The sequence below is a fragment of the Crocodylus siamensis genome, chromosome 4 (assembly GCF_052110815.1).
Source record: "Crocodylus siamensis isolate JL-2025a chromosome 4, ASM5211081v1, whole genome shotgun sequence".
In the NCBI taxonomy this organism is placed as follows: domain Eukaryota; kingdom Metazoa; phylum Chordata; order Crocodylia; family Crocodylidae; genus Crocodylus; species Crocodylus siamensis.
The window spans coordinates 243,313,397-243,329,635 of NC_143398.1; the positions used below are offsets into that span (position 1 = coordinate 243,313,397).

The window sequence follows — 16,239 nt, forward strand, 5'->3', positions numbered from 1 at the left end:
TTTATCACACTATTATGCCTTCGTTTAATGGTACCAGCCAACAAGCAATAAGACACAGATTGACTTTGATTAACGCATACCATTATCTGTTGATAGCCCAGAGGATTTATTTGTATCTAAATATTTTTTTCCCAGAATGAGCACTTTTTTTTAATTAGATGTAGTACTTCTCTGTAATGTCTACTTCAGTTGTTAGTCAAATTATCCTTTTATTGAATAAGCATCCCTCTACAAAGCTGTACCAAGTAATTTCCCAGCACACTGGTGGTAGTCCTCTTCACCAACAATAACTATATCAACTGTTGTAACATCGTCTAGTTATCATCCAGATTTTTCCTAAACCAACCTCACCACCAATAACAGAGAGAATCCAAGATGCAAGGTGAAACATGTTGACAAGAATATATGAGTGCTAAATTAAGTATACACCTTTTAGTAGGATACATCCTCCTCCAATTTTGAGTTTTGTTTTTATAATTAGCACCATTGGGTATTGGTCAAAGTTCTCGGGTCCTAATTAATGGTGTCATGAGACTGGAGCTACTCTTGCTAGGGTTTTTGGGTTTGTTTTTTTTTATTTACAAGAGTTTACAGTATGCTAGTTGGAGGTTGAGAGAAAAACAAATACGAGTTCAATTTTGCCGACTTAATCTTAAACTTATTTTAATTAGGCCCTAACGTTCTGTAATTAACCTTAGTTGCATTTCATGTTCTGGATGTTCTTGCTTGCATAATTAGGAAAAGCTGTATTAATATTTTCATTGAAAGAGAAGAACAGACTAATTTTTCATATTAGTACTGAAGCTCATAATTCCTGAGCTCAGAAGGTTAGGAACACGGCGCTGTTTCACTAACTTCTGCCATCTACCATTATTTGTACCTGATTACATTTCTTAATTTAAGGATTACGAAGTTGACAAAAAGTTGCCTGAGCTGAAAGGCAGGATAATCTTAGGAAGTTTTTAATCCACTGATTTTGCGATGCCTGAATCTTGTTACTGAATCCATTAATACCTAATATCTAATATGTAAAATATGATGAATTTTAAACAAATATAATCTTGGTTTTACCTAGAAAAAATGAGCACGGAGCTCCTTTGGGTAAAACATATAACTGCACAGAATGAAATTTAGTCTAAACTAGCAGATCTTTTCTACAATTTGTATACCGCTTGATCCCTCACTTAGGGGTTTTCAGTGTCTTATGAAGTCTTGCATGGGGACGTGTCGCCCATATATAATATATGTAGCTTAATTCTGTTTCATATGGAAGCTGGTAGGATTGTTTCTTTTAACTTCAGTAGGAACAGGATCAAACCCACAACAAGAAGAAAAAGCAGATTGAGTGCACTTCCTAGAAGCTTGAATCATCCATTGTTAAGAACTCAGATTTGCTATGTATGGGATGAAATCAGTGTTGCTTTAACTGACCAAAAACTAGTCCATTAGTACAATTGTGCACTGCTACTTATGGTGAGGAAATGTCCTTTAGTAAATGCACCTTATTTTTGATGTAGTGGAACAGTGCTTCCAAAGCTCTTTGGCCCAAAAGACCATTGTCAACCCTCAAAATGTATTGTGAACCACCCTGTTCATCAACCTTCAGTTGAAAAGAGGGTGAGGAGCAAAGCAACCTCTAGACTGCTTCCCATAACCTCATTGGCCACCAATAGGGCCTGAACAAAAGTGTACAAACCACTACCATGGACTATATTAACCTATTGTAATGATGTTCCCACTAACAAGGGAAGCACAAGGCTTTATAGTTTGAGAAGCAATTGGAGCCTAAGCTATCTAGCTAACCTGTCATCTTTCCCTCAAACCATTAAGCAAGATCATAAAATGTCCATTTTCTGGTTGTGCTCGGTGTCAGCTTGAGCAGACAGGAAATGAAGTGAGGAGGGCAGCAAAATAAAAAAATAAAAGTGTATATAATTCATTTGGCTATGTCTGTCTTACCAAGTATTCTGCAGAAAGGAAGAGAGTTACAGCAGTGTTTGTTGAATGTTGTGTAACTTGCATCTTAGTAGAGGGTACCATAAGGGGCATTTGGTTACATTTTAACATGGCCACCTGTAGAAATAGGACTTATAGTCCTGCTTTGATTCACTACTGCAGAGGTGACCAAACTGTGACACTGATGCCACAAGTGGCATGGGTAACCTCTGTGTGTGGCATATTGCAGGTTAGGGTGGGAGCAGAAAGCAGGGAGCACAGGGCTAGGAGAAGAAAGCAGAGCAGAAGATCGGGCAAGGGAAGGGGATCAGAATGGCACTTGAGGAGGATGTGGTGCTAATTTATGGCGCGCCTGCCAAAAAGGCTGACTCCCACTACAGTCCTATTGGCTTCTCTATGTAATTGCAGTTCTCTTGTCTTTCTTTGTCTCCCGCTTCATCCAGATGGGATCCCGTTTGCTTGGTGGGTTGGCCGTGCCAACGAGAAGCATTTTTACTGGGGAGGGTCTCTCCCTGAAGTCCAGCAGTGTGCATGTGGACTGGAAGAAAGTTGTCTGGATATGAGATATTTTTGCAACTGTGATGCAGATAAAGAAGAATGGTAATTATGTTAATATATGTATAATTGGGTAAATGGGAATAGTGGGAGGAGCAAGAGACATTTGTTGAACTGTAATCTATGTTCCCTGGTACTTTTTTGCAGCCTTCTTGGCTTCAGTGCAGTTGAATGGGGTGGAAGTAAGTGCAGAGTTTGGACTTATTTCAAATGCATATTTTCTTTCCAGCATAGAAGAGGTCTGGAAGAAGCAGGCTTCTGCAATAAAAATAGCACCCTGTGCAAAGTGTTGCTTCTTGTTGTATCTATGTGGCTTCACTGTAATCAGTGGACCATACCCTAAAGTTTTCGGTTGTTGTGGCTCCCCCTGACTTTTGGAGAATTGCCTGTACTAAAACTTAGCATTTGGTTTGCTGGGTATAACTGGGAATGCCTACATGTGCATTTATGCCAGCTTAAATTTACTGTGCAGTAAATGGGAATAGGCCAGCTTCTACAGGTGCAGGCGTTAAAGTGCATTAACACTGTATGTGGACTGACTTGGGACTAAAGTTAGGCCCAAGTCAGCCCACACACACAGTGGTACTGTGCAATAGGACATCTACACGTGCGTTACTGCACAGTAACTAATTGGGAGTAAACTTTATACCTGAATGAGGCAGGTATCAGAACAAGTTGCCATATTTACTGCACAGTATGGGTGTGCACGTGTATCTGTGAGCCCATACTGCATAGTAATTTTGGTTACTGCACAGTAAATGCTCACATGTAGATGCATCCCTGAGAAGTAAAATTAGGCTTTAGTATTCCTGATGTTCCTACCTATTCTAAGATCATCCTATAAAAGGTGACTATTTCCTTACAAGCTTATCATTGACATTTCTATAAGTGAGAGAGCCAAAGCTCATTGAAGCTGGTGGAAAAGTTCCCTTTGACTTCAACAAGCTTTGATCGCAGTGCTGTATGGGATTTTATACTTATCCATCCAACATTTTTGTAAACTTTTGTTTTCAGTTTATTGACCCTGCAGACTATAGTATAGCACACTGATACCTGAACAAAGCTGGGTACTAGGAGCAGTTTAGCTGCAATTGCATAGATCTCAGAGCAAAACCTACTAGAGAAGACAGGTAAATCAACCGGTATTGAATACAATAGCCTAGGAGGCAAAAACAAGACAAAAGCAATCATATAAGCTTGATCAAACATCCTGGAAAGAAAATCCCAAATGAAATTAGAACAGAAATGGGAAGACAAAGGAAGTTTATGAATTAGAATTGTTGAGTTTAATAAGTTTCTGCTGGGTTTGTCTTCCCTGCTTCTTTACACTCAGGGTCAGGTTTTAAAAAAAAGATTGTGTGAGGAGAACTATGAAAAAATAGTGCAAAACAGAAGTACTGTATTAAGTCCAAGGTAGAGAAAAATGAAATTTTACCAAGTTAAATTTGCAAGTTTGAGAGTCCCAAGAATGATTCCTTATATATGGGTTTGGAATAAGTGATATGATCATTCTTTACCATGAAGTTACCATTACCCTTATACATTATTCGTCCATTATTTTATTATACATGCTTTGCCGAAGTTACCATTATAACTGAACAACTGTCTGGCTCATCTTTTTATTATTATTATTATTATTTATCACATTTTCTAAGGGGAAAAATGTGTTATGTGAACCTAATGTTTATGATTTCCACTCATTATCAAGAAGGGGTTTTGAGCTGTCAAGAACACTCTAGCAAGCTAGAAACAAGGGCATAATAAGAATCCACTTTTATTAAGTGCCTGTCCCTTGAATAGTTGAACCAGCACTTAGCTCAGTCATTCACAGCTCAGACTGGAAGCGGTTGGTGTTTCTTTCCAAGGCCATCTTGGTGATGTTCTGGGACTGCTCATTATATGGGGCTTTGCGCAACAACACGCCATGAGGCTGCACTACACAGAACAACGAGAAAATAAGATTCAGACTGAGAAATTGTTTTGATCATGGAAGAGAAACTTTTTTTTTCCCCCCAACCTAATTTCATTGCAGCAACCAGGGTAAATGTATACATTTCCAAGGTTAAAGCATGCATTGCTTTTTATCTGCTTGAAAATTGGAGCACAAGCCCTGCTCTGAACCCTTCTAAATTAATGTTGCCTGTTTAAGAGCTAAAAGGGCCCTGAGTTTTGCAAAGAGTTTCTGAACACTGGAAATTTCCTGTCTCTTAAAGCTTGCTTTTGTACTTCCCTATTAGAACCCTGACCCCTGATACATAATGAGCATTTGAATCTGAAACCCACCAGGGTCTGAACTGTGAATCGAACATCTTGCACATTATGTTGGAAAGGACACACAGCTCGAGATGCATTTCTTTGCCTTAGCATGAAATTAAATGGGAGCTTTAAAGTAGAAAGTTGTTCTTGTTCCCTTCAGTTAAACCAGATTCCTGACTTCAGCTCAGGCTTAGCAACCAGCCAAGACTACTATTGTTTCCTTTCAGAAACCAAGCAGGGCTTTTGTTTTGGGTTTTCTTTTTTTCCTTCTTAGCCTCAGGTCTTCACAGTCAAGTAACCTAATGGTTTATCAGAGCAGAGAAACCAAAAGTGAGAGGAAAGGGACATGAAGGAGAATGAGAGCCAAGTGATTGGCAGAAAAAGAATGCTTGCTTTCAGACATGGTGATTTTAAATAACATCCAGCCAGACATCCAAAATAATTGCAACCTCTGGTCTTCTTCTTGACGGTATGCCAAGTTTGTTTCCCTGCTGCTACCCTAGCCAGGTGAAGAAGGTTGTAATTATGAGTGTCCTGCATTCAGGAGAGCTATTATTTTTCTAACTTCAGCGAGTCGCTCTAGAAAGAGGCTTCAGCTACATTCCAGGCTTTCCACTCCACCTCTACTGCAGCTATACCATGACAACAGGCAGTCGTAGGTTGCTTTCCGTCACATTTTCTGAATACAGAAGTATCTTCATGGTAATTATGGGAGAATAAGAGAAGCAGATCTCTGCTGGAATGGCAGATTCACAAGCCAGTGTCATCTAGTGATGATAATGACCCAAACTGGTGACCTCAAACCTAGACAATGGATTTATTAAGACGTTAAAAACATGTGGTCAAATTCAACCAATTGGATGGTTGGACAGATGGATGGATGGAGGGACAGAGGCTATTATTATTATTATTATTATTATTAAGAATAATAATGATGATAATAATAATGTTTTGATTCCATATTAATAATAATAATGATGATGATAAAGGTAAGGATAATTAATCCCTGAAAGAATTTACATTGGAATAGGGTGACTATCCTACCATTTGAAGCCTTTGAAATCCAAACAGGATAGCTTTCTTTACAATATGTCCTAACTGACCTAGAAGTCACAAACTTGATGCAGAAACTGGCAGGCAAAATTTGTAAGTTGGGGAACAGAGAAAAAAACATGTTTGAAATTCAGGGTTGTATTCATTTTAGGTTGCTTCTAAATGCCTTCTTGCTATAATGAATCCATCATGTCCCCACCTGAAAATAAATCTGCTGGTTCTCTTTCACTTTAGGGTGCCATCCAAAACCATGTCCCATTGTATCTCAAGAGCCAGTTCAGTTTATTGGAATGTATTCTAGTCATCTCAGCAAAGATCTCAATGTAGATGCAGGGATATTTTTTGTAAGAAGCTGTGATTATCACTGCTGGAGTCTATTTACCTCAGTTTCTCTCTGACTAAAATGTCTTTTAAAGCACAACTACAGTCTCCAGGTTAAAACCACTCAAACAAATGAAGCACTGGTGTCTACATTGCAGAATTTGTCCTCCCCACACTGCTTTGAATTAGGGATGCCTTACTGCTCCCATTTTATGGAGGAGAAAAGTAGGCTAAGGTTATATATAGGAAGCTTACAGTAGACTAGCAATAAAACCTAGGACATTGGCCAGTGTCGTTGCTCTAAGGCCACCGTTATTTTTCTTTCCACAGTCTTGTTATTTTTGTGCAAGAGCCACCTTCTCTGCTGCCAATGCTATCTTATGCAGCCTTCCTCACAATAGGACCAGACTTGCGTGACGGTGAGCACTATCAGTGCCTGTTGACAGTACTGAGAACTCGAGCTTCTTCTGAATCCTCTATCCCATTGTATCAGATCCTATCTAGTTCCTTGTATTTCCTTTCAAATTTCAGCTCTAAATATAACCATTGCATTCAGGCATCTCCTATTAAATCTGACCTCTACTTTTTTTTTTCAAATTCCATATTGGTGTATTTGGAAAAGCATTTGTGGTTCTTGCTGGTAAGAAAGAAGCTAACTGAGATGCACTCCACTGGATTATTAAACATGGTCCCAGCACTGAGCTCAAAACTTTCTTCGATGGAAACCCATTTTACAGGTTTTTTCCCCCTGTGCTGTTTGTGACATCTGCTGATGATAACACTGTTTTCCCTAGCCACACCATATTTATGAAAAACTGCACTGCTTATTGGTATATCTTAAAATAATATATGGCTGGGGTGGGCAGAGGTAAAGGGGGATGTAGCAGCGCTTTTACCTGCTGCCTTGCCTGCATTGCATGCCAGACTAGCCTCTGGCTTGCTTACTATTCCTTCCATCCAGGAGCAGGAAACATGCCAACTGCAGGTACTTCCTCAGTCTGACAAAGGGTTTTTCAACCTGAAAGCTTCCTAAGATATATTTTTCTAACTGTTTCAGTTTTTTCATAATAAACATATAACCATAAAAACACAAGATAAGCCATCACACACCACGAGTAACATATATCCAGCACAATATCTTTACTTCTTGCTGTCAGCTCCTTTATAACAAGGAAGTCTCTGTGACAGTTCTGTCTGGGCACCTTTGATGCTGCTGGTGCTATTGGTGTTGAGCCAGCTAAGTTATTTTGACCTGCCGTTGTTTACAGTGGTGGACCGGTACGAGGCTGTAGGGGAGGAGGAGACTCACGGGGGCACACTGCTGCATTGTGCAGAGGTCCCAGCACCAGGAAGGGTGCACGTGAACACACACACAGTCCCACCAGCACCCATGTCGTGTGTTTTGCCTTTCCTAAGGCCAGAGGTGCTGGGTCCCAGAACCCAGATTCCCCCTGCACTTATCTCCTTGGCAGCTGGCAGGCTTTGTGGCTGAAGCAGGCCCTAGCAGCCCTGCAGTTTTCACCCCCCTGTACCTTAACACACACAGTGTCTCCTATGTCATGAGTTTTGTTTATCAGCAGTTTGAGGTATATTTTCCCAGAAACCTGTGCCCCTATCTCCTTGAAGCTTGGCAGGCGTTGTGGCCTCATCAGGAGCTACTATCCCTGCAGTTTTCACCCCACTGTGGCTTAACACACACACACGACACAAAATTTGCTTTCAAGAATTTGGGGTGCAGTTTCCCAGAATCCCCTGTACATACCTTCTTGAAATCTGGCAAACTTTGTGGCCTCAGAAGGAGCTACCATCCCTGCAGTTTTCACCCCACTGGGCTTAACACACATGTAACATGAGTTTTACCTTCAGGAATTTGATGTGCAGTTTCCCAGAAAACCCTGCACCTATCACCTTGAAACGTGGCAGGCTTCATATCCTTCAGCAGAGGCTACCACCCTACAAGTTTCATCGAAATCAGCCAAAAACCAAAAAAATTATAGATATTTCATTGATTCCCCATTATACTCTAAAGCCGAATCTCTGAAGCTCTCTGAATTGGCTCCAAAACTTTTCTGAATTGATTCGGCCAAATCGAATCAGAAAAGCGATCCAAATCTATGAATCGGCTGAATCCAAATGGAAAAGTTGCTGATTTGCACAGGCCTACTTATTAGACATATTCAAATCCCACCAAAGTTTTCATTAATATACAAGTAGAAAACATGCCCATAGGGGACTGTGAAAAGTAATTATACCTAATGGCACCACTGCTCCACCATCTGTTAGAAAAAAAGTGGGTAGTATTACCTTGAGATTACCATTTTATGATGGTTCAGGCTGTTGAGATACCACAGAATAAGATTTCTGTGAGTATCCTCTTATTAGGATGCGGAAAGAAGAAAAATGATCCCGTAATGTTACCATCAAACCAGCTCTTTGTGATTTATAGGTAAGGCAAAGCTACACTCTACTTTAAATACTCTGCTGCAATACCAATAGAGCAGGGATGCTGGGACCCTAGGCCATATGGACTGTAGGACTCGGGAGCTTGATCAAGTCTGGGGAATGGAGGTGGATGCCATGTCCACCATGGTGCTGGCATTGGAGGGTCCTGGCTGCTACCTCTGTTTTTTTAAATTTATTTAAGGGGGGGTTTAAATTCCATCCCAGGATGTACAGGGTACCTGACTGACAGGTGGTAAAATCCTGGCTTCATTAAAATCCATTAAAGGTGCATATCTACCCTGCTTCCTTCCATTAAAATCAATACTAGCTCACCATGATTTCTGTGGGATCATAGTTTTATTCTGAAGTCTCTGCTCCAGAAAGTTTACAATATAATGGTCTTCTACAACTTGCCCTGCAGTTAACAGGGGCTGCAGGTGCTAAACGTTTCTGAGAATTAGATGTCAAGTTTTAGAAAAGTATAATGAGTACCAAGTATTGTACCAAAGCCATTTGAAGAACTCAGGTGAAATTTTATGGGGCTGAAAGGCACCTAGAGAAATCCAACGTTTATTTTTATGAATGTGAATATGCAAAAAATATAAGCATATATGCAAAAAAAAAAAATAAAGAAAGGCTCATCCCAATGATTCTCTTGAAAGCTTTTTTTTTTTTTTTAATGGAAAAGTGGGTTTGTGATTAAACGTTCATTTTTACCAGTGTCTAAATGGGAATTTTTTTTTTCCATTAAGAAAGTGGATGCCTGTAAACTGATTCTCTTCCTTCTTTTCAGCCCAAACCCAAAAGATTTTGGTCCAAAACTGTAATATTTTGATTCGGTAGTATGATTTTTCCAAGGCAGTCAGTTTTAACTTGTAAAGTTTGATGCATGTCTTCTTCTGGGATGCTACAATAGCCACACATTAACCATGGTTCCACTCAGGCAGGGCTCCGCTGGGAGACCTCCAAGGAGGGTTTTCGTGTTTGTGTTGCTGCACTCTAGATCCAAGACTCTTCCTTTCGGGTTGGTGCTGACAAAGCCTTTGTAGGCCTTCACCTTCTAAGACATCAGCTGCCTCAAAAGGATCTATCATTGTCCCAGTCTGTTTTATGTCATCTGTAGACAATGTTTAGCTAACTGATCCATGGGGGAGAAAGCTCATGTGAAGGGACTCCATCCTCACAGCCCCGGCTCACATGGAAGGACCCATCCTCACATCATTCATACATCAGAAGCACAGACACACAAATATTGGTAAATGTGTCAGATGATGGTAACCCTTTCAGTCTATCCAGAGCTCCTTTCCTCTTCCTACCATCACTAGCCAATTCATCGTAATAGGTCTGATTAAAAGCAATGAAAAATAAATGAAATTTACAGAGGCTGCATCAGAAGGTGCATGATAACTGGTCTAATTTTTTAAAGTATTAATCAGAATATGTGTTTCATTAAAGTGAAGTTTTTTGGCTATTGCTAAAACAAGGTTTGAGGTTAATGTCTGGAGCAAGCTGCGTGGTTCTTACTTATCTTGTCCTATACAGAGATGGAAGAGAACAAGGAGCAATGGGCTCACGTTGCAGCAAAGCAAGTTTAGGTTAGCTATTAGGAAAAAAAATTCTCACTAGGAGGGTAATAAAGCACTGGAACAGGTTACGCAGAGAGGTGGTGGACTCTTCATCCTTGAAGGTGTCTAGCCAGGGCTTCAGCAAAGCCCTGGCTGGGATGATGTAGTTTGAGATAGCCCTGCTCTGAGCAGATGTGACCTCCTGACATCCCTTCGAGGCCTCACCTTCTACGATGTTATAGTTCTGTAGCTGTATTCACTGGGACTTTTGCTGAAGGGTAATATTTTTATTAGTACCAATTTAGACCTGTTGTCTTTCATGAGTTATGGCAGGGGTTATGGCCTGTTCATTCTCTTTCTTTCTTTCTTTCTTTCCTCACTTCTATCTATCTATCTATCTATGTAGGGCCAACGACACCGGCCTCCTTTCCTTCAAAGACCATTTGCCTGTAACTCAGATAGTGATCACTGACACGAACAGATCAGATTCGGAGGCTGTCTGGAGAATTGGTCCACTGCGTTGTCATGGAGACAGTGAGTACTAGCTCCTCTTGATTTCTGTAGGTGCAGAGTGTCCCATCTCTCTCTCTCTTTCTCTCTCTCTCCATTCTTTGGCAAAGCTTCTTTGCATGAGCTACTGTCTCTCTCTGCCCTGTGCCAATTAACTATGGAGAAGGGTGTTGTTCTTTGCAGGGCAGTTCTGGAACGCTGCATCCTTCAACACGGAGGCCTCCTATCTGCTCTTTCCCCCGTTCCATGCCGAGTTCAGTGCAGACATTTCCTTCTTCTTCAAAACCACGGCTATAGCTGGAGTCTTCCTGGAAAACCTTGGGATTAAAGACTTCATTCGAGTTGAAATAAGCTGTAAGTGTTGACATTGGAAATCCATGATATTCATTGCATGCTGTTGGTTTGGTAGGGAGTGGGGCAGTCAGACAAATTCATCCTTACGTCTTAGTTCTCTAGTGTGATGGCACATAGGGGATAAATGGGAAAGTAGAAATCTCTTGTGACCTTGGATGAAATACTTAATATCATTTATTCCCCAGGTGCAAAAATTTGATAATATTTGTCTTCTGAAAGCCTAACCCTTTAAGAGGAGGAGGGCACTTTACTTCTTCCTTTTAAATCGGCGCCAATAACACAACATATTTTCAACTCTTGAATTCAGTCTCTTAATGGGTGAGAATTAATTAGATGAGCTCTAATTTTATATCTATACATTTATATGGATATATAGATATAGATACATCTATATAGCTGTCTATATCTATAGATATATATGTATATTTATACCTATATCTATATAGATAGAGATACATCTATAGCTATAGATCTTTCTATATAGATATCTATAGCTATAGTTATCTATATCTAGATGCATCAGCTAGCTAATTGTTGCCTTGTGTTTTATGTTACAAGTGACATAAAACTGCCTGGGACAGCAACAGAGCCTGTTGAAGCAGTTGATGTCTTGGAAGGTGAAGGCCTACAAAACCTTTGATGAGAATCATTAACGGTCCTAGTAGGTCTTGTGAACATCACAAAGCCGGCGAAGTGGCAGAATTGCAATTACAGCTCAATGCATAAAGAGTGGGGAGGAGAACTAATTGGCAGGTTTAACCTCTCTCTTATTCTGATGATTTAGGCTATTAATATGAGAAAACTGTTTTGGCATTGAAGTGAAATAAGGATCCCTCTGTTCCAAATTCTGTCAGGCTGATAAAATTCAGAATTGAGTGCTATCCATTTTATAATATGGTTATAATAACCTCAACATAAAATTTAATAAAATAAGGCCCCAAGGCCCTTCAATTCATTAAACCAGTGGTAAATGTCATGGTGCATTATCACAAGGTAATGAGGTATGATTTAGTGTTAATTGCACATCAAAGTCCAATTTGGTTGTACTTCAGTGTACTGCATTTCATTCTCAGGGAACGTTAAAAAAAATGGCAGTTTGACATTAAGGAGGGCAACATACCGCAAGCTGCGGAGAGGACTGTAGCATGTGTTTCAGTCGGTGTGGTCCAAAACATGTCCTCGCAAAGTAACTAGTTATTTAGTAGTTGGTAAAACTTGGAGCCTGTCTTCCCTTTTTCACTTGAGCGTCTTGTTATTAGCATCTTGTTGTGCATCTTCCTGCCAGATGGAATGTGCTGCCTAAAGGGCTTATATTAAGGAAGCTCCACAGGCCAGCTGCTTGGAAAGGAAATGGTCTTCTAGCAGATGCAGAGGCTCAGAATAGATTTTTGTCTATCCCCACGGAACATTTTCTATCTTAACTATCTGAGAAACAGCTTCCAAAAGCAGACCTATCCAATTTGTTGGGTTTGAAACAACAGGTTTCTATGAATTTTCAAGCCGTTACCTTCTGCTTGGCATGCAGGCTGGAAAGCCGGTTCTTACAATCTCTGGCGTACGCAGCATTGTAAGGAGAGGGATATATTCAGCAGCAATAATGTCAGATTCTGGCCCGATCCTGTCTCCATTGGAATCATTGGGGCTTTATCCTTCCACCACAGCAAAGTCAACCCCTTTGTGTGACTTTCTTTTCCCATTCTGCTTTTCTCCTTAGGAGCTTTTTGTGTCTCTGAACATGCACAGCATAACAGGGCAGAAGTTAATCACTCTGGTCTGTCACCTCCTCCCTATTGCCAGAATTGGGAATTATGCCTGTGACCCCATGTTTTGGGAACCACCCCACCGCACACAGCCTATACCGCACACAGCCTATCTCTTCTGTGTCTATATTCATAAACACGTTTTTTATAGATTCAGCTGGAAAGGTCACGTTGGCCCTTTTTCAGCTTTCTACCCAAACGGGCAAGAAGCTTTAATTGCCAAATCCAGACTTACGTGAAGTGCTTGACATTCATGTGGCTAACCCTCCACAGGGGAGCAACTCATTTTTCTTGGGTACAGTCAATAATGTAGCAAAAAAGCACAAGTATCCTCAACCATGCATACTCACAATGGGGAATAAAGCCTGAGCTGTGAGATCAGATTTACATCTAGGCTGCCATGTGGGAGACAGGAGGTCACTGAAGTCATGTTTTTTGCTACCCTAAAAGTTAAAGTTCATTTAGACAACACTTTGATGCCCAGATGAGATATTTAATGACATCTTTTGTCTTCACACCATTTTCTATTCCAGCTCCTAAGGAGATCACCTTCTCTATAGATGTTGGAAATGGTCCTACTGGGATCACTGTGCAGTCTCCCACTGCTCTGAATGACAACCAGTGGCACTATGTCCGAGCGGAGAGGAACTTCAAGCAAACGTCTCTTCAAGTAGACAACCTTCCCAAGAAGATTGTTGATGCACCTGCAGGGGGAAATTTCCGTTTGCAGCTCAACAGCCAGTTATTTGTAGGTAGGGACCCATCCAGAAATTTTTCAGTGTTGGCAATGTTTTTTTTCTGCCGTAAAGTAGTCACGTTGTGGTCCCATCCTTGGCCTTTGTTAGCACTGGGCATCCCTGGGTGGAGAGGCTGTGCCACAGCATGTCAAGCAATCTGTGCTCTAGGAATTAAGATGTCCTCAACCACATTTGATGCTGGATGTATCTGCTGAAGGATGTCTGTACATGCTGGCTATCCCGAAGCTCTTACAGGCGGGAGTCTCTGATGATTAGTGTTTGACCTGTGACCTCTTTGAAATGGACACACAAGTGGCTTGGCATGTTTGTTGAGCCCTAATGGGCAAAGCATAATTCTTGGATGTGCATTTCTGGTGCAGATACTTGCAATTGCAAGTAATCTGGAGTATTTACTCCAAATCTGCTCTTTTTTTTATAGAATAGCCATGCTTTAGGCTTAATACCAGGAAAAACTCCTTCACAGTCAGGGTGTCCAGACTGTGGAATAAATTCCCTCCAAAGGTAGTGCAGGCACCTACCCTGGAGGTTTTCAAGAGAAGACTGGACAGTCACCTCGCTGGGGTCACCTAACCGTAGTTGTCTTCCTGCCCATGTACAGAGGGGCTGGACCCATTGATTTGCAAGGTCCCTTCCAGCCCTTAACAACCTATGGATCTATGCAGTTACGAATATATATGTGATGATATATATTTGATATATGAATACAATGAAAGCAACTACTTTCCAAGAGGCAAGCAGATTATTTTATTGGCAATATGTTTTCTGTTTTTCCACCTCAAATACAGGTGAACCCCTAGTCTTGGCCACATTGGCTCAGAATACAAGGGAACCCCTTCCTTTTCTGTCTGTTTTGCAACAATCAGGTCCTAACCCATACCGAGTTGTCTTGTTGGATGAGATGGCTGCATCTGTGTGCGAACGATGAAGTCTTTCCCTTTGAAAAATTATTTTTATCTGAAAGGCCCTGACACCCCTCAGTCTGGGCAAGAGGATATTCTCGGTCTCCTTGAATGTAGGAACTTTCAATTTTAAGCAGATTTTGAGCGTCCCCTGTTATATTTCTATTTCTCCTTGGATGGAAGGTGTTATAGAAAACAACAACAACAACAAACCACACTGTCATCACTCTGCCGGTGTGATTTGGCCTTTATAAGTGTCAGTTCATATCTGTGCCAGGCCATGATAGCATTCAACTTGCAGAGAATTCATTTGAGAACACAGGGCCTGTCATGGGGTGGGATGGATTGGGCTTAGTAATTACAAGTCAGCTTCCTCCCAGGTGCTCAAAGAAGACACATGCTAAACTCTTTAGGAAGAAAGTAGGCTCCTATCAGATGCCTAGGACCATGGAAGAGAGCCTATTGAATGTACAACTTCCAGGCAGATGGAAATTTGAGGCTTGAGGGGAGTAGAGAATCTTCCTCGGAAGGCTTTAAATCTGATTAATACAGTGAACTGACGTTAAACAGTTTTATTTTCAAGAAATAAAACTTCAGTCCTAAAGAAAATGGACCAAGGATTTGATACTGATGGGAATGTGGTTTTTGGCTGACCTACAAAAAAATCTCACTCAACACCCCTTTGGTCCACCGTGCGAGCTCAAGGTCTGCAGGTTTGTTTCTTGGGCCATCCTACACAGGGAGATATGCATCACCAGACTACATCAGGTCTATGGTCTACCTACCTGAGTATCTCGGGCTGATAATAGCCATCCCCAGATGCTCCATAGAAAAATACAAGAAACCTTTCAGTAGACCCATATGGGATAATCTGTCTCCTGAGATGGTCTCATCCTAATGCCTGGTAGTTATAGACAGATTTAAGGCTTGGAGCATGTGGAATGAATTTCATCCCAGCTGAGAAACAAATTCATAAACAACATTGATTGCAAATGGCAAGAGGCAAAAAAACATCATAATATCTGCCCCTCTCGTAACCTGCAACATATTTGTTTCTTCAATTGCAGTGCGCCGCAGGATGCTGATTAAGGGGTTGCCATACTTAGTATGTGCACGCTTAATTAATAATCCATATCACTGAAGTGATTTGCTGTTTAAAAATGTTCCAAATACTTTTAATTGAATCTCCCTATTTTATTCCATTTAGACACATAACTTCATTGCTATGGTGCAGACAGCCAGTCATCAAGATTTAATATGTTATTTCCCCTCCCCCTTCCTTCAGAATCAATTCTAGTATTTTGCAATTCTCATAAGTAAGATTCAATGTCAAAATTTAATTTAGTTTATTTATCTTCTAGAGGGATTTATGGATCCTTCTGGATGGAAGGGGTTATATTAGATAAGATACTATTATGATGATTATCAAAATGGAGATTCAGTGTAGCTTTCAAAATGAAATTTTTTCTTGCACTGTTGAAGGTGTTAACAAAGACAAGGACAAATGATACAGCCTCCTGCCTCAATATGTTCAGGTTCAAATGCAGATCACACAAGTAGAATGAATTTTGATGTCAAAAATGAGTTTCTAATGGCTTTGAGAGGGTGCATTTGAAAACCGTTGGCAATGGAGAGATACTTACACAAATATATTTAATTTCAATGGAGGGATGCCTACACCTGATAACATTAACATGCAAGTAGCTATTAACGTTAGAAGTTGCATGTACTCTTACATCTAGTGAACCTGATGGATTTGGCATTGTTAGTAATGGCAAACATTTGGCTGTCAGGGTTGTTGACTTCAGAT

General features: G+C 40.6%; 1 protein-coding gene across 1 annotated transcript in view; it reads left to right on the plus strand.

Annotated features, from left to right (window-relative positions):
• CNTNAP5 (contactin associated protein family member 5) overlaps positions 1-16,239 on the plus strand; it is a 465,902-nt gene that overhangs the window by 379,246 nt on the left and 70,417 nt on the right. Inside the window, exons 14-17 of the mRNA XM_090046063.1 lie at positions 2,400-2,556; positions 10,555-10,682; positions 10,842-11,012; positions 13,306-13,524. Of these exons, the coding sequence (XP_089902189.1) occupies positions 2,400-2,556; positions 10,555-10,682; positions 10,842-11,012; positions 13,306-13,524 (675 nt within the window). The remainder of the gene's footprint in view (positions 1-2,399; positions 2,557-10,554; positions 10,683-10,841; positions 11,013-13,305; positions 13,525-16,239) is intronic.